Source organism: Pogoniulus pusillus, chromosome 3, assembly GCF_015220805.1.
Source record: "Pogoniulus pusillus isolate bPogPus1 chromosome 3, bPogPus1.pri, whole genome shotgun sequence".
Classification (NCBI taxonomy): domain Eukaryota; kingdom Metazoa; phylum Chordata; class Aves; order Piciformes; family Lybiidae; genus Pogoniulus; species Pogoniulus pusillus.
This window is the reverse complement of record NC_087266.1, coordinates 46,881,837-46,899,686: the sequence shown is the minus strand read 5'-3', so window position 1 is coordinate 46,899,686 and position 17,850 is coordinate 46,881,837. Positions and strand designations below refer to the sequence as shown.

General features: G+C 43.1%; 1 protein-coding gene across 12 annotated transcripts in view; it reads left to right on the top strand.

Moving 5' to 3' along the window:
* Nucleotides 1-17,850, top strand: part of ENOX1 (ecto-NOX disulfide-thiol exchanger 1) — a 453,062-nt gene that overhangs the window by 274,736 nt on the left and 160,476 nt on the right. For all 12 annotated transcript variants that reach the window (XR_010308903.1, XM_064174875.1, XM_064174900.1 and 9 more), the window contains 2 exons: nt 13,018-13,152; nt 13,933-14,070. Coding sequence is in view for 11 of the 12 variants with exons in the window: in XM_064174875.1 (XP_064030945.1) it covers nt 13,143-13,152; nt 13,933-14,070 (148 nt within the window). In the remaining variant the exon portion in view is untranslated. The remainder of the gene's footprint in view (nt 1-13,017; nt 13,153-13,932; nt 14,071-17,850) is intronic.

The following is a 17,850-nucleotide window of genomic DNA, read 5'->3' as shown; positions in this document are numbered from 1 at the left end:
CAGAAATACACCAGCCTCGCAAAACATTTTCTATTTAGACCCTATTAAAAGGACAGGGCTTTGTTGTCTATGTGCATCTTCATTGTACCTCCTGTAGTGTCACCTGGATAAACAAGGGCAGTTCTTACTCTTGTCAGTTTAATCTCTTGCATCATCACAATTATTTCGATTAATTTGGTACCTTGGAGCTTAAAAGAGCAAAGAAACCATTAACAGAGCAAGAAGAGGTGGTGTTAAAGAGGAATGGACACTGACCCTGACACCCCATTCTCCTGTGTGCCAGAAGAGCTCTGTGCTGCTGTCTGAAAGACAACAAGCAGTGGCCACTGAGCTGCAGTGGGGGAAGCTGAGGGAACCTGCTGGATCCCAGTGCCCTCCACATGCTCTATGTCCTTTACACGTTGAAGGATTGAAGTCAAGATTTAGTCTCAGGACAGAAGTTCATTGGATAACAACATAAACAAAAGAAGTCAAAAGCCATCAGTTACCATATCTGTAGCTAAAGGCCAAATGAGTTATTCATAATGTTGCAGAGAAAGTATTAACACTGCATTTGTTTAAAAAGTAACCAGAAGGCTATTTGTGACCCTCATAATACACATGTGAAGCAGTGCTATGCTGGTTTACACTGGTTACATTCTGCTTTATATTTTCCTGAGGGCTAATTTGCAAGGATTTTTTTTCCCTTCCATAACAATTGCTTTTTATGAATATAAGTAACTAATTTACCAGAATTCCACACAGTGACTTGGTGGCTTCTGCTTCTTAGTTAAAGGTTTTGCAGATCTTTTGGTCGTCTTGTTGGCTTTGGGTTGTTTCTGCTTGTATCTCTGCATGGGGCCACAACAACCCCATGCAGAGATACAGGCTGGGGTCGGAGTGGCTGGAGAGCAGCCAGACAGAGAGGGATCTGGGGGTGCTGATTGATACCTGCCTGAACATGAGCCAGCAGTGTGCCCAGGTGGCCAAGAGAGCCAGTGGCATCCTGGCCTGCATCAGGAATGGTGTGGCCAGCAGGAGCAGGGAGGTCATTCTGCCCCTGTACTCTGCACTGGTTAGACCACCCCTTGAGTGCTGTGTTCAGTTCTGGGCCCCCCAGTTTAGGAGGGACATTGAGATGCTTGAGCGTGTCCAGAGAAGGGCAACGAGGCTGGGGAGAGGCCTTGAGCACAGCCCTACGAGGAGAGGCTGAGGGAGCTGGGATTGGTTAGCCTGGAGAAGGGGAGGCTCAGGGGAGACCTTATTGCTGTCTACAGCTACCTGAGGGGTGGTTGTGGCCAGGAGGAGGTTGCTCTCTTCTCTCAGGTGGCCAGCACCAGAACAAGAGGACACAGCCTCAAGCTGTGCCAGGGGAAATTTAGGCTGGAGGTGAGGAGAAAGTTCTTCCCTGAGAGAGTCATTGGACACTGGAATGGGCTGCCTGGGGAGGTGGTGGAGTCGCCGTCCCTGGAGCTGTTCAAGGCAGGATTGGACGTGGCACTTGGTGCCATGGTCTAGCCTTGGGCTCTGTGGTAAAGGGTTGGACTTGATGATCTGTGAGGTCTCTTCCAACCTTGGTGATACTGTGTGATACTGTGATATTTGGAAGACTTTAAATACTGTATTGCAGTAAAGTAAAAGTGAAGTAAATATATTATTCTTGTTATGGCAGTAAAGTTGAAGTGAAGTAAAAGTAAATATATTATTCTTGTTGTTGCCCTTGTTATTAGAAAATATTTATACAGGGCAGCAAATTTACATTGTGCTTTACCAACACAGATAAAGGGAAATTCTGTAACCTGAAGAGCTTATGATCCAAATAAGACAAACAAATCTACACCACTTTGGAAAGCTGTGAATGAAGGGAGTATTAACTATGTGAAAGGAGTGCAGGGCCTGCATGAGAAGAGAGGAAGATACTGCCATCATCAGTATCTTCCTACTTTTGTATCACAGTAGCACCTTAAATGTCTCAAAAGGCTGGAAAGTTCTGGCTGCATGAGATGGCTTACCCCTGGATCTCAGAGCATCACAGCTTCAGTGACATTTCTGCCTGAGGGGCTCCTGGATAAAGCCAGCATCGGTCCAATTACAGAACAAGGGGCACTGAAGCTTCCAGTAGGTTTTAGCCCTGCCTGAGGGAAAATCCACATGATTTCCTGCCCTGAAAAATTATAATTGAAACTGGAGAAAGCACTTCAGGGAAAGCAGAATGGAAGAGATGTTGGCTGGGTGAAGTTACAGCAGGATTACTTGGAGGGAGAATTTTTAGCATCGTTGTATTCGCCATGATCTGCTTCTCAAGCCTTCTCTACCCTGTCTCCTGAAAGCTAGTTAAAATGGAGAGGTCTCAGAGTAAGTTTGATATCCTGATCATAGGTGATGCACAGTAACTGCTATTCTCCTGATCTAACCTTGTGTTCAATAGTGGATTGCTTCTCCTTCAGTGGAAAAGCAAGAAGTTGTTCAGGTGTCCTGTGAAGAAGACAGCTACAGGCTGAGGACAGAGTGGCTGGAGAGCAGCCAGGAAGAAAGGGATCTGAGGCTACTGGTAGATAGTAGGCTAAGAATGAGCCAGCAGTGTGCCCAGGTGGCCAGGAGAGCCAATGGCATCCTGGTCTGCATCAGGAACAATATGGCAAATAGGACAAGGGAGGTTATTCTTCTGTGTACTGAGCACTGGTCAGGCCACACCTTGAGTGCTGTGTCCAGTTCTGGGCCCCTCAATTCAAGAGAGATGTTGAGGTGCTGGAAGGTGTCCAGAGAAGGGCAACAAGGCTGGGGAGGGGCCTGGAACACAAAACCTATGAGGAGACGCTGAGGGAGCTGGGATTGTTTAGCCTGGAGAAGAGGAGGCTCAGGAGGGACCTCATTGCTATCTACAACTACCTGAAGGGAGGTTGTAGCCAGGTGGGGGTTGGTCTCTTCTGCCAGGCAACCGCCAATAGAACAAGGGGATGCAGTCTCAAGTCATATCCTGCTCATAAACCAGGCAAGATTTCTGACTCTGCTAGCAACTTAATTCAACCTCTGCTGATGGCTAACAGATGTGAGGGAGCAGAAAGAGCTTGGAAACTCTATTCCATCCTGTGCGAGGTGGAAAATCTTTGTTCCTCTCATTTACAGCAAACAACCTGAGAAGAGGGAAAGGATAAGGAATCTCCCTGTAGCTGTTCTTACTTCTTATTAAATTAGATGCTGCCTCTAAGCATTGCATGAAGAATAACAAAAGCTGGTAGCAGCCTGGCCAGAGCTAGTGTGCAGAAATAGGAGACTGTGGTAGCTGAGAGAGGTGTGTGGCCTACACTGATCCTTAAAATGGGATCTACAAGCAGCAAAGGAGTTAAATGTCAGGTAAAGAATAGATGGAATTTATTTGGAAGTAGGAAGAGAAGATCCAGGATAAATTCTCTCTCCAGAGAACAAGCTGATGCAGGGCATCACAGCTGCAAGAAGTATGTTTGAGTGGGCAGCTCCTGTTGTCAAACACTAATAGTCATATTTTGGCATATCCACTGGGGATGGGCACGGAAAAAAATCAGACAGCAAACCATCTCTCTCTCTCTATCCATATGTATCTATATCTGGAGACATTATCATGATTTATTGCAAATTGACTCATGATTTCTGTTCTCCTGAGGTTTGCTCTGCTGGAGTTATCAGGCAGGTGAAGAACAGGAGTGGGAGCTGAGTCCCTTGGGACTGAGTGTCTTGTTGAGATTCATATGACATGCAGGTAGATGAGTTTAGCTCCAAAGACACAATTTACTTAGCCATGAGTGTCTGGCAGAGCAGATGCCCATATCCAAAACTGCAGCATAGACCTCCAGCCAGAGAAGCAAGACATCTATCTCTAAGTTGTTTCATTGCCCAGTGAGGTAGGTGTCACAAACAGGCTGCCAGAAGTGTCTGGTTCTCCCCATTGTCAATGAGGGTGTCAGGAAAGCTGCACTGACTGAAGTTAAGTGAGGTGAATTCTCCCCTGCCCCTAATAAAATGGCACAGAGTAACAAACAATGCCTGTGAAAGGATATTTGGCTGAGGGAATGGCCCATGGCAGACTAAGGCAAGAAATGTGACTCCATTGTAAGGGGAAGCATAGAGTCAGTGGATGGAAACAACAACAGCAACAGAAAAAATCCAGACTAATAAAACAAACCAACAGCCACATGAAGAAAAGAGTGTTGTGAGGTAAATGGAGAAGAACAGGAGATACACTAAGAGAAATGAAAGGAATCCAAGATAAATGAGACGAGGGAACACAGCACCAATTTAGAGCTTGCAGCTGGAGAAAGATTCTAAGCATGATGTGCTAAGAGGGGGTGGCAGCTTTGAGAGTGAGGACAGAGGTAAATTGACAGAAAAGAGAGTGATTTTTTTTTTTCTCTTAAGACTTTTTGATCAGAATCCTTGAATTAAGAAACCAAAGCCCCAAAACAAGCCTAAACCTTGTTTCCAGAGTTTTGCTTACCAGCCATCACTGAGAAAATCCTGCTTGCTGTTTTGATCAATATGACTTTAGATCACTTCAGTACTCTGCAAAAAATGTGCTCTGCACATCACCCAGGTACTTAACCAAAGACACTTAGATGTCAACTCTTGTTGTTCCACTATCACACAAGAAGTTTGGTGTTCTAGCAGGAAAAAAAAGTTAAATTATTTTATCCTTACTGAAAAGTGGAACAAATGACCCCTGAGGAGCACCTGAGAGAGCTGGGGTTGCTCAGTCTAGGGAAGAGGAGGCAGAGGGGAGATCTCATCACTCTCTACAATTATCCTGAAGGGAGGTTGGAGCAAGGAGGGGGCAGCCTTTCCTACTTGGTAGCAACTGACAGAACCAGAGGAAACAGTTAAGGGCTGCACCAGGGGAGGTTCAGACTGCATCTTAGGAGACATTTCTTGACAGAGAGGGTTGTCAAACATTGAAATGGTCTTCCCAGGGCAGTGGTGGAATCACCATCTGTGGAAGTGTTTTAAGCATCCTGTGGACCTGGTGCTTAGGGACATGCTATGGTCTAGTTGATGGGATAGGGCTAGGTTGGACTGGAAGATCTTAAAGGTCTCTTCCAACCTGGTTGATTCTATGTTTAATCTGACTCTTCCCAGCTCTGCAAGGAAATGTGATTTGAGTTTTGGTATGCAGCATCCTCTTCAGTGCTGAGTTGAGGGTTGGACTGGATGACCTTTGAGGTCTTTTCCAACCAGATGTATTCTGTGATTCTGTCACAAATTGGTCCAATGATAAAAGAGTACTTAAAGACTATGAAAATAGTTGGATTGACAAGGGTTTTATTTCTTTTTACCCGTGAGTCTGTGCCTGAAGAAGCTGGAGCTGGCCGCTTTAGCTCCAGGACTTCAATTATACAGGCTTTGAAGAAGAAGAAAAATTATAATGAATGCATTCTAGAAACTTCTAAAAAAGTCACTTTCAATTACTTTTCCATACATAACTGTTGCCATGTAAAACTCAACTGTCTCCTGGTCTTCTGGGACTGGAAGAGACCACTTTGTATTCATATGGAAATTCAATAACAAGATCCTCTGCCTCTGATGGGCTGTGTGATACTGGCCCCAAGCCTCTGCCACAAAGAAGGCTTGTCCTTCCAGCTGTCCATTTTTCCAGGAGGCTGCATTAGAGTGCTTTGATGTTAGATTCACTAAGAAGCTAAAATGCTTTCTGGAAGTGTCTCTCAGGTTTCTTTGTTTGTTTGGGGGGGAGGAGGAGGGGAGGAGTTGTCTTCTCTGTTTCTTCATCTGTTTTTCTTGAAACTACTCCAAAAGTACAACCCTTCCTGTTGCAACTCTTTGAAGTAGCTCTAGTAAACATCTACAGTAGAGTGGGAGAAGGTGTTTGAGAATTGCTAAGTCTCGGGTGGCTGAACACCACTTGTCCCTCTAAGAAGTTGGATGCTGACCTAAGGGCATCACAGACCTGTTATTGTGATGATTCTATGATTCTATAATTGCTATGCATTTACACAGGGGGTTCCTCAAGCCCAGATAGATAACAAATAACATATACAGTCCACTTAAAATGTCTGGCCCAGGTACTTTATGGCATCAAGTTGGCATTCCAAAACATCTCATTTCATTATTCAGCCTTCCAGCAAAGCCTGATGAAGTGTGTTTGCTCAAGGCTTGTCTTGGGTACTCTCTCTGTTGTCTGAAATGCAGTGGTGTGAGTTGTCATGTTTCTAAAGCCATTGGTGGTCTTTGGTAGGAAACAGTGTGATATAAGGGCCATTATTAAAATACTTCTGTAAGTAATTAGAACATTGCAGAGTAATTTTTTGTCATTGTTAAATTTAAAGTCTTTAAATGAAGAGATTTAAAGGAAGGATTGGGGTTGTTTAGCCTGGAGAAGAGGAGGCTCAGGAGTGACCTTATTGCTGTCTACAACTACCTGAAGGGAGGCTGTAGCCAAGTGGGGGTTGGTCTCTTCTGCCAGGCAACCAGCAACAGAACAAGGGAACACAGTCCCAAGTTGTGCCAGGGGAAGTCTAGGCTGGATGTTAGGAGGAAGTTGTTGGCAGAGAGAGTGATTGGCATTGGAATGGGCTGCCCAGGGAGGTGATGGAGTCACCATCCCTGGAGGTGTTGAAGCAAAGCCTGGCTGAGGCACTTAGTGCCATGGTCTAGTTGACTGCTAGGGCTGGGTGCTAGGTTGGAGTGGATGATCTTGGAGGTCTCTTCCAAACTGCTTGATTCTGTGATTCTATGAATTTATCCAGCACACCACTGCCCTCTTAAATGAGAAGCAAGTGATTTGCAATTGCAATCCATCTTGGCACTGTGAGAAACCGACACACAATCAGCAATTCACAACAGTGTTTCGTGTTCAAGGAATAATCAGACCTGTTTTTATCAAGGCGCTGCTGCATTGCTGGTCTGCAAAGTTGGTGGTTTTTTTCCCTTCTAGATGATTTTGGAACTGCATATGCTTTTTCAATCACTAAGCTGGACTTGTGTAATGCTTTGCTTAATGTGCCTCCAGATTCTGTTATTTATAGACTCCAACATATCCAGACTGCAGCTGCTGAAGCGCGCACAAAAGAAAAAGCACATTTGTAACCTGTTAAAGCTTTGCTCTGAGATGCCAGTTGAGTCTGGGATTAAGCATGAAATATTAGCAGGTGACCTTTCAAGGAACATCACAGGAGAACACCTGTTTATCTTTGTTGTTTTACCTTTGTTGGTTGGTTTTTTTTTTCACTCTGAAGTCTTCCAGTATTCTGCTTTCCAAGTGAAATCTGGCCTTTGCATGTACCATGTGTTATGTTCAAGAAGTACTGGGGCAGAGGATTTAAGTAATGCAGCATCTCAAATAAGCAGTTCTTCCTGAAAATGCATTTTGTGCCAATTGGCTTTGTTACTTTTAGAGAGAAACTGTGAAGATATTGTGATCTCTCTCTAAGTTCTCTTAGTCTTACCAGTATGGCCATGATCACCAAGTCCAACTAATATCACTGCTCTACACAGTTCACCTTAAACCATATCCCCAAGCACCACATCCAAATGACTTTTAAACACACCCAGGGTCGGTGACTCAACCACTTCCTTGGGCAGCACATTCCAATGCCTGACCACTCTTGATGGGAAAATAAAATTCCTAATGTCCAGTCTAAACTTACCCAGTCACAGTATGAGGCTATTCCCTCTTGTTCTATCACTGTTTACCTGTGAGAAGAGACCAGCACCAAGAAGAGACAAGAGACCAGGTGGCCAAGAGAGTCAATGGCATCCTGGCCTGTATCAGAAACAGTGTGGCCAGTAGGGCAAGAGAGATTGTTCTTCCCTTGTACTCAGCACTGGTCAGGCCACACCTTGAATGCTGTGTCCAGTTCTGGGCTCCCCAGTTCAAGAGGGATGTTGAGATACTGGAACATGTCCAGAGAAGGGCAATGAAGCTGGTGAAGGGCCTGGAACACAAAGCCTATGAGGAGAGGCTGAGGGAGCTGGGGGTGTTTAGCCTGGAGAAGAGGAGGCTCAGAGAGGACCAGGCAACCAGCAACAGAACAAGAGGACACAGTCTCAAGTTGTGCTGGATGTTAGGAGGATGTTCTTGACAGAATTGGAATGGGCTGCCCAGGAAGGTGGTGGAGTCGCCATGCCTGAAGGTGTTCAAGAAAAGACTGAGTGGGGCACTTAAGTGCCATGGTCTAGTGGATTGGCTAGGGCTGGGTGCTAGGTTGGACTGGATGATCTTGGGGTCTCTTCCAACCTGATTGATTTTATGATTCTATGGTTCTCTGAAATGGCATAGTGGCTGATGGCCAATTCTTGTCTATCTTCTCTTTCCTTTTCTTTCTTCTTTACTGACAATCCTGTCTGGAGCTCGATAAGTAAAAACTCTGGGAAGAACCAGTACAAAAGACTTAATATATTTGAGAAGACAGTTGAAGCTAGCCTGGTAAGTGACCTGTACCTTGGCAGGTCAGTTAGAGTGTGACCAAGCTAATGACTGCTGTCCTGTGAATCACAGTGAACAGTAACAAACAGTTTGCAGGTGCTGTTCTTTTTAAGAACTGGAGAACTCACCTAGGTGCAACAGTTGGCAGGACACCACAATGCTCCTTCCTGTCTGTGTTTTGTCAGGAACCAGCACCAGTAACATTTAGTGTCTTTGCAGCTCATAGTCCTGGGTTTCAAAAGGTTGATGGCATCAGGCTTTTCCTTGAGAGATTTAGTGGTCACTAAAATTAGACAAACAGGTGGAATGACTGGAGGTCACTCAGTAGGTTGCTGTCATAGGTAGACAGACAACTGCTTCTCATCCCAGGGCTGGCCACTGACCCTGGCACTCCACAGAGCCTCGTTAAAGTCATGCATTTCATCAGCCTTGCTTTGCATCTTAATTCATCATCTACGGTGTTATGGATATCTAAAGGGTGGGATTTAAACTTAGCAATCTGCTGTGTTATTGAATTAGTTTTATGCTGTGTTAATTTCTTTGTCTCATGGCATTCATTGCCTGTGATAATTGATGCACAATATATAACCGACTTCTGCATTCATTTGGGTAACTGCATTTAATTGCCTGGTATAAAATATGCGTGCTAAGTACAATCTGCTATGACTGCTATGACTGTGAAGTGCTCATTGGTATGGACTTGAGGGTGCTTTATCTTCATGACAACCTGTCTGGGGAAAGTCTGATTGTCTCCCACAATCCACCATCCCAGAACTGGTGCTTGCATTGTGTCTGCAAAAAGAGAGACCACAAAAACAGCACCATGGAATGGCTTTACAAAGTGTTTGGCATTAAAATGTTGTTAATCAGAGGCTCTCAAATAAAGGAGTTTGTATTAACATCCCTACCCCTCTCAGACCTCAAGGAACAGTGCTGCCAAGAAGGCTGCACATTTTCTCCTGTGAATGAGGAGTCAGGCTTTATTTACTTCTAAAATTACTCCTCTGGAGTAAAGCTACTCCCCTGCACAAGTGTTTATAAACACAGATTTCTTTTACATGTACCTTCAGGTCATTAATGCCTAGAGGAGTTAAATGATAAATCAGGAATGCTTTCTAAAGGTGTGCTGTCAGTGAAATGGTGTTGATTAATGTCTGCTCAGGATGCACAGGGTCCTTGCACAAGCTTACACTATCTTGCCTGTTAATCCAGTATTGCAGCGATTCATTCTACCTTTAAGTGGGAATTTTGCTATTAAATGTGTTTTTCATCAAGCACAGCACTTTGCTTTTTATGTGACCTGGTGAATGGGTTTATTTGTTTCCCTGGATGGTTTTGTTTCCAGTGTCATGAAGGGTGTAATAGTGCAGTGTCTGGGCTACACAGAGAAATGCTGACAGTTGCCCAAAGATGATTTTACTTCATAGAATCATAGAATCAACCAGGTTGGAAGAGACCTCCAAGATCATCCAGTCCAACCTAGCACCCAGCCCTAACCAATCAACTAGACCATGGCACTAAGTGCCTCATCCAGTCTTTTCTTGACACACTTCAAGTGTTAATGAAACTTTACCCTTCTGAATTTTCAAGTTTTTAAACTTTACCCTTCTGAATTTTCAAGTTTTTAAACTTTACCCTTCTGAATTTTCAAGTTTTTAAACAAAAGCTAAGTGTGAAATTCCTGTGAGATTATTTTAGCTAGGTTACACTTCTCTGTGTTAATGTAACTGGTGAGTTGTCAGCAGAAGGCATGTTCACAATTAATGTTTTTCTTTTTAAGCAGGATAGTTTACACAGGCTGTGTCCTTCAGGATATAGCATTAGTTCTGCCTACAGCTTGCTGCAAATGATTCAGTGTTCATAGGTGCATTTATGCTTGTTATTCAGCTCTTTTCCACTGGCAAAATAGCCTGCAGCAGTTCTTGGTTAGATAGGACTAGTTCCACTTTAGGCACTTCACGTGCTCTTTCCTGCTTTTGCCCTGATTTAGCCTGCACTGCATCCATGTCTATGATAAATCAGTAAACTTGATGGCCAGAGGGAAAGCAAAGATGCCCAGTGCCAGCATAGGCTATGAAAGTTTTGAGCACAGTCTTTCATGTACATTGGACAGAATGGTTGGCATAGTGTAACAGGGATTTGACCAGTTAACCTACTGAATCTGCTTTATGTTCATGATGTTACTTTTTTTTTTCTCCTTTGCAAGGACTTTAACAAATGCATGTGGCTAATTGATGAAAATATGCCAAGATCTGAACCAGGTGGACAATCTAATAGAAGGCAGACACCAAAGAAGGAATGTATGGGGAAGTCTAGGCTGGATGTTAGGAGGAAGTTCTTGAGAGAGAGAGTGATTTGCCATTGGAATGGGCTGCCCAGGGAGGTGGTGGAGTCACCATCCCTGGAGGTGTTCAAGAAAACACTGGCTGAGGCACTTAGTACCATGGTATAGTTGACTGGCTGGGGCTGGGTTGGCCTGGATGATCTTGGAGGTCTCTTCCAACCTGCTTGATTCTATGATTCTCTTAATTCTTGATAGGCTGAGGTGCGTTTATCTAGTTCAATATCTGATTCTTTATGAACCAATTCCCATTTCCAAGTGCAGTATGGATTTGGGATGAAGAAAGCGTAGAGTTTGGCAGTAGACCTCATTATGTCACTTGGTGCACACTTGGCAAGGCAGTGAAACAGGGAGAGGGGTTGGCAGAGAGAGTTTGACACCTGTTTTCTACCCCTTATGGCAATACTCCATATCTGTCTGTGATGCCTTTGCCCCAAAACCATGGGGCAGCACCTCCTTCCTCCCCAGCAGTCAAGGTGATACTTTGTGAGGACTAGCAACTAGCACACAGCAAGGTATGAAGAGGCATTTAATTGCTATTGGTTTTCAGGCACACCTTCCTATCTCAAGGCCACAAGGCTCCCAGCCACAGGAAGAAGTGAACCGCTCTCATCTTGACTATTCAGCATCTATTTGTAAATCAGGATTGATTTGGGAATGATTCATATAAAGAGCAAGGGGAGGGGATGCCCTGTATGAGAAATAACTTATCGACATGGAATAATTCAGCCAACTCTAACCTTGAAATAGATGTTTGTGGGCAGAAGCTTATAGCCTTAGTGGAAAGAGCTAAGCACAAGTTTAAAAAGCTGAACAGGAAACTCGACATAAATCTCAGGTGGCTTGCTTTATGTTAGTTTCATTCCCTGCAGAGGATGTTTGTTGGGTGTTTATAGATGTTATTTAAAAGCTAGTTTTATCATAAGATTATTTGATGTTATGCATAATGAATAGTGGAGGTCAAATAAGAATTGGAATTGCAAATTCAAATATTTAAGAGATGATAAATATTGACTTTTAAGTAGACCCACTGTAGATTGGAACAAAATGCTTTTCAACCTGCTGCTTGTGCTGGTTGTTTGAAAAGTACAATGTACTAAAAAACTGCACAGCATTGTCTCATGCTGAGTCTTTCTTCATTTTTGCAATTACTGATGCGGTCATGTTCCTCTAAAGTGATCTGTACAGTGATAGGGAACTGCAGTAGAAAACTCTCTGGCTAGTTCTAAGCTAAAATGTAGTGTAGCTGTGTTAAAGTGTGTTGTTTCTAAAGATGAAGTTCTAAGGTTTGCATGCTGGAAACCTCTTAAATCTTTCAAGCATTTTTTTTTTCAGACAGCACAAATATCTTAGTGCTGCCCAAGTCACTGAGAAGCACCTGCACAGCATTAATGACCTCTCTGAACATCTCTTAAGCACTTAGTTGTAGTTATAGGTCAGACTGCTTAGGCTACTGGCCAATCAAAAAAACACAGCCCCCTTTTGCCCACAGTGCACAGGGACCAAGAGGGACATATCTCTGTGATCATCCTCACCCTAGCGTTTGCTCACTTTGCTGTGAGTGCTGAGAGCTCACAGCCTTTGGTTACATCTCTTACCTGCTTCGTTGTTCATCTCTCTTTTGATCAGTGATGTGCTGTTGTGGTGAGCTTCATGAACATCAATAACAACAGCAAGAAATTGCCTTCCTGTAAAATTCATGCTCTGACAGATACCTGATGAAAACAGTGCAGTTTAGGCTGAAGCACCTTTGCTTCTAGCTAACTAACCTTAGTGAGTCAAAGATACAGTGTTAGTTAAGGAGCAGGCATCCTTCTCAATTTTGTTGGCCTTTCTCACTATTCCACATCTCTGTACACTCCATTCTCTTAAGTCATTGCAGAGGAATTTTTCCTTCTCCTTTCAGCTCAGGAGACTGTTTCCTTGGAACTTGCAGCATCAGTTAATTGTTAAGATTGAAAAAAAAAAAGCAAATGATATTACTTCCCTAATATGTTCCTTCAGCTGATGCCTTCATGCTGGGGATGCTGTGTAGCTACTGATAAGACCTAATTTGTGAAAGGCTTTTCAGCAGCATGACAGGTTCATACATGGCACTGTTTGTTTTGCAGGCAAGGATGAGCATTCACTGAAACACCTCTAGAGCAGCCACTAAATGTGTGCAAGGAGGCTGGAGCTGTCAATCCAGCCAGACTGGGCAACAGCTTTAAGTGGATTCCCGAAGCTGTCTGCTGTTTTGCAGCTATGTTGCAGCAGTTGGTAGCTGATTTTGTCTCTTCTCTTTCAGAGACCTATGAGCTGTGTGTGGATCCTGCATTTGATGACATCCCATCTCAAGATGCTGCTAATACAGTAGCTAATTATTCCTAGCTGAAGAAGTCTAACGGGAACAAAAGGAACTGGGGAAAAACAATGGCTGCCGGTAAATATCTCAGCTCTGCAAAGGCCATAAGAAAACAGCTGGAAAGAAATTATTTCAGCTGTGACTAGGAAGAATTGAAGGACCTGGTGCTTGGGGGCTCAGTATCAGAGAGATGCCATCCCTTAGTTATTTGATCCCCTATAGTCATGATAATTCTCTTTTGTTTTTACAACAGAACTTGGTATCTCCCAGAATGAATCCATTTGATTGGACCTCTTTCTAGTTAAGGAGTAGTGTCTACTCAAACCTTTACCAAAAGCATTGCTCCTCGTGGAAAAGAGGTCTTTTCATGGAGTGTGTTTGGTTGTCACAGCTTTCTGACAAATTGCCACAAAATTACAGCTAATTCAATTACATCAGAGGATTTCAGGGCAATGCACTCAGGGTGAGGCAAGCCTTGGAAGGTCTTCAGTCCAACCTCCTGCCCAAGGCAATGCCAGTCATAGGTTCAGACCAGTTGTTCAAGGCTCTACCTACTTGAGTCTTGAAACTTGGTGACTCCCCAGCTTGTTCCACTGCTGTCCTCATGGTGAAAAGGTTTTCCCTATAACTAGCCTGAGTCACTCTTGTTTCATCGTGTGCCTGTGGAATATTTGCAATGTCTTTATGTTTTGCTATATAATACCAAGCACTGTTATCAATGCTGTAAAAGACTAATCAGAATTCAGAAGCAAAACAAACTGCAAATAAATAGTGGTTATGATAGCTCATTCTCACTGAAAGGTTTGGATGAAAACAATCTCAGACTTTTCTACTTACAGAGTGTTTCTTTTCTTGCAGCAGCTGATGGGTTGGGAAGTATAGCTATAGATACCACACAACTTAACATGTCAGTCACTGATCCAACGGCTTGGGCTACAGCAATGAATAACCTGGGAATGGTTCCAGTAGGACTAGCTGGACAACAGCTTGTGACAGGTAAGATTTATAGAGCTCTCTTGTACCACCCATGAATTGTTGAGGTCCTTTCAAAAATCTGTGGATATTCTATTTTTAGGAAGGATATTCCATTCTATTTGGAGGATATTCTATTTTTACATTCTAAAAGCATTACCTGTTATTAATGTTGCATACTGTGCATTAGTTTCTTCTTGGAGTGCCTGTATAATCCATGTTTTAACTGTGTGAAAAGCTAAAACTCTTTGGGGAGATTAAAAAACTATGCCACTGATCCTCATTCTGGGTCAAGACCAGGAGGCAGGTCATGTAAAAGAGGCACTTGTTTCTCTGTTGAGGTACGATATCTTAAGGTTCTGCCAAAGAATATCCTGAGCTAGAAAATCACAGTATCACAGTATCATCAGGGTTGGAAGAGACCTCACAGATCATCAAGTCCAACCCTTTACCACAGAGCTCAAGGCTAGACCATGGCACCAAGTGCCACGTCCAACCTTGCCTTGAACAGCTCCAGGGATGGCGACTCCACCACCTCCCCGGGCAGCCCATTCCAGTGTCCAATGACTCTCTCAGTGAAGAACTTTCTCCTCACCTCAAGCCTAAAATCTTAACCTGAGTAAGATTTTGAAGTTATGATGATTAGGCAGAAGAAGAAGAAGGCCATTCATAGAATCAACCAGGTTGGAAGAGATCTCCAAGATCATCCAGTCCAACCTAGCACCCAGCCCTATCCAGTCAACTAGACCGAGATTCAGCTCCTATACCCTAGTTGATATTAATAGTGAAGCTTTCTTATTAGTCTGGTGCATATTTACTTTCTGCCTGACACCATAAATTGAACTTCAAGAGGTTGTTCTGGTTTGATTTTGTCATTTCACTTCATAAACATGGTTTGGGAGAGCATTGCAGGGGATCATTTATTCTAACAACAGTAAGAATAGTATTTTGAAACCAACAATGTTTCACAAACAAGCCTGGACGTACCAGACTTTGTTATCAAGAGTAAAGGCCTGATTAGCTGTGTTTAATAAAACTTCATTGCTTCTATGAGGTAGATAATTTTTTTATATGGGTGAGTGTCCTATAGACACAAGCCACGTGCCAGGCATATCCTCTTTGCCATTTCATCTTAAGAGCTGTGCAGCATCTGGATCAGGGCAGCATCCTCTCACATCTCCACTCATCTGTTTAGACATGGGTGCGATGAGCTGGATCATGATGTAAATCACGCCATCAGCGGGGATGCATGATGCTTAATTTTGGCCAAATATATCCCCTTCTGAGACTGGAAACTGAGTGGAGCTGTGCCAGCTCACAGCTGGACGGTCTGGCTCTGAATTACCTGGTTTACAGGAGAGTAAACTAAGCTGTAATAAAGCTGATTTATAATGAATCAGTCTCAAGCAGAGGGTTTAGCTGGTGGAGGCTGTGAACTGATTCTCAGTCTCTTTCCTTAACCCCATGCTCTTGATTAAAAGAAACAAGCAAAACCATCTGCTCCTGAGGAGTCAGTTCTCTTCAATGGATGAGCTGCTGATTCCCTCAAGAGTGGAGAAGCCTAACATAGATATCTGGATAGATTAGAGTGCTGGGCAATCACCAACCATATGGCAATCAGGAGGTCAAAGCCCAGATTCTGCACCTGAGATGGGGCAATCCTGGATGTACATGTGAATTTGGGGACAAAAGGCTGGAGTACAGCCCTGCAGAAAGGAATCTGGAGCTTTTGGTTGAAGAAAAGCACAGTGTGAATCAACAATGTGTTCAAAGGGAGGTAACAAAAGTGGTGAAGGGAATAGAGGGAAAGGCTTAAGAGGAGCAGCTGAAGAGAATAGGTTTGTTCATTTTAGAGAAGAGGAGGCTAAGAGGAGACATCTCTCTCTACAACTCCATCATGAGATGGTAGTGTTGTTCTCTCTGATGTCCAGTTACAGGGTGTAAGACAAGAGCTTAGAGCTGCATCAAGACATGTTCAGATTGGTAATTATGAAAAAAAGTTTTTAATTGTGAATGTGCTCAAGCACTGAAACCATCTCCTCAGGGATGATCATGGCAGAAAGTCTGTCATTCAGTAAGTGTTTGGACAATCCTCTTTGACAGATTGTTTAACTTGCCCTGTATGGAGTCAGGAGTTAGCCTCATAGATTGTTGTGAGTTCCTTTCTCCTCAGGACGTTTTATGATTCTATGTTCTGTTAGAGAGGCAACATTTTCCATTTTTTGGCAGGGCTTGCCTTTAAGTGCTGCATTTGACATGACTGCAGTTACCTCCAAACTTGAAAATAGCCATCTGTCAAAATCACTTTCTTCTGCTTTCATTTATTAATATCTCAGTTACATATCCCATGGAGTTTCACCTATCTTTTTGTCTTCCTCTGTCTCTTCTCTTGCAGTGTAAATTGTCCCCTCAGTTATGCTATACAGTCCCTACATGGCAGCTTCATCTCATGTGCCATGCTTTTCCCCACAGAGGAGGATCTGCAGGGCTTTGTTTCATTGCAAACTCTACTGTAACATCCCCAATTATGTCTATCACGTATTTTAGGAGTGTTGTACAGCTCAGCTGGTATTTGTCCAGCATTTTCTATCTATTAAAGGTACCATAAGTAATAAATATTAATTACCCAAGTGCTGCCTGGTTTCACTCTTAGGGTGTAGAATAACTTATTCTCTCTCTTTCTGCTTTCCTTTGAGACTCTTTTATATTTCTTAGGTTTTTTTACCCATTTTCATGGTAAATCCATAATGGCAAAACTGCAGTTTACCATGAGAAGACTTACAGACTTACTTCACTGTATCTGCATTCAGTATGAGTTTGCACTACCAGTTTCAATCAAATACCTAGGCAGTCCTTAGCCCTTTCTGACTTTTCAATCTTTTTTTGCTATTAATTCTAGTAATGAACTCATCTTTGTCAGCAGTCACATGCTGCTTTTGCTACTGTCATCTTTGACATTACTCAGAGATGAAAATGACACATCAGTGTACCAGTGTTAACTTTTTTGTCTGCCTTTAAAAAGTTGCTGTTTTGTGGTTTTTTTTCCCCTGCCTTGATGACAGTTAAGAAAGCAAGCAGCAAGTAATTTAGATTAATCTTAGAGAGAGAGAGTGATCTTTCATGGATATCTTTATATAACCTACCATAGTCTGAAATTTGAATCATAGAATCAACCAGGTTGGAAGAGACCTCCAAGATCATCCAGTCCAATCTAGCACCCAGTCCTATCCAGTCGTCTACCCCATGGCACTAAGTGCCTCATCCAGGCTTTTCTTGAACACCTCCAGGGAAGGTGACTCCACCACCTCCCTGGGCAGCCCATTCCAATGGTGTGTGATACTCAAGTGTATCCTGACATCTCCCTTAGTTCTCTCATGATTCAGTTTTCAAAGAACTTATCCATTCACAGCCTTTCCTTCTTCAGACCAGCAAGTTCCCAATTCTTAAACTGCATGGCATTTTTACTCTCTTAGGTATGGTCTCTTTAAAGGTTTTGATGTTGTTTTATTCCTGAACTGTTGTTAACTTTGCTGCTGCATAACACTCTGGGATGCCCACCTTGTAACATAGTTATGCTCCCCACTTTGCACTATGTGAAGCTCTTGCCTACCCTGAGAGTTTGCTAAGACGACAACTAAAGCTTCTGAAACATCTGGCCAATATACTTCACACAGCCAGGGCTGTAGGCTGTCTGGTCTTGGTAACTAATCAATTTTAAGCACTGCTAACCTTTTTAATACCAGTTTAGATGATATCTGCACTTTATTTAATTCCTTATCTCCCAGTGCTGTAAAATTGGATTTT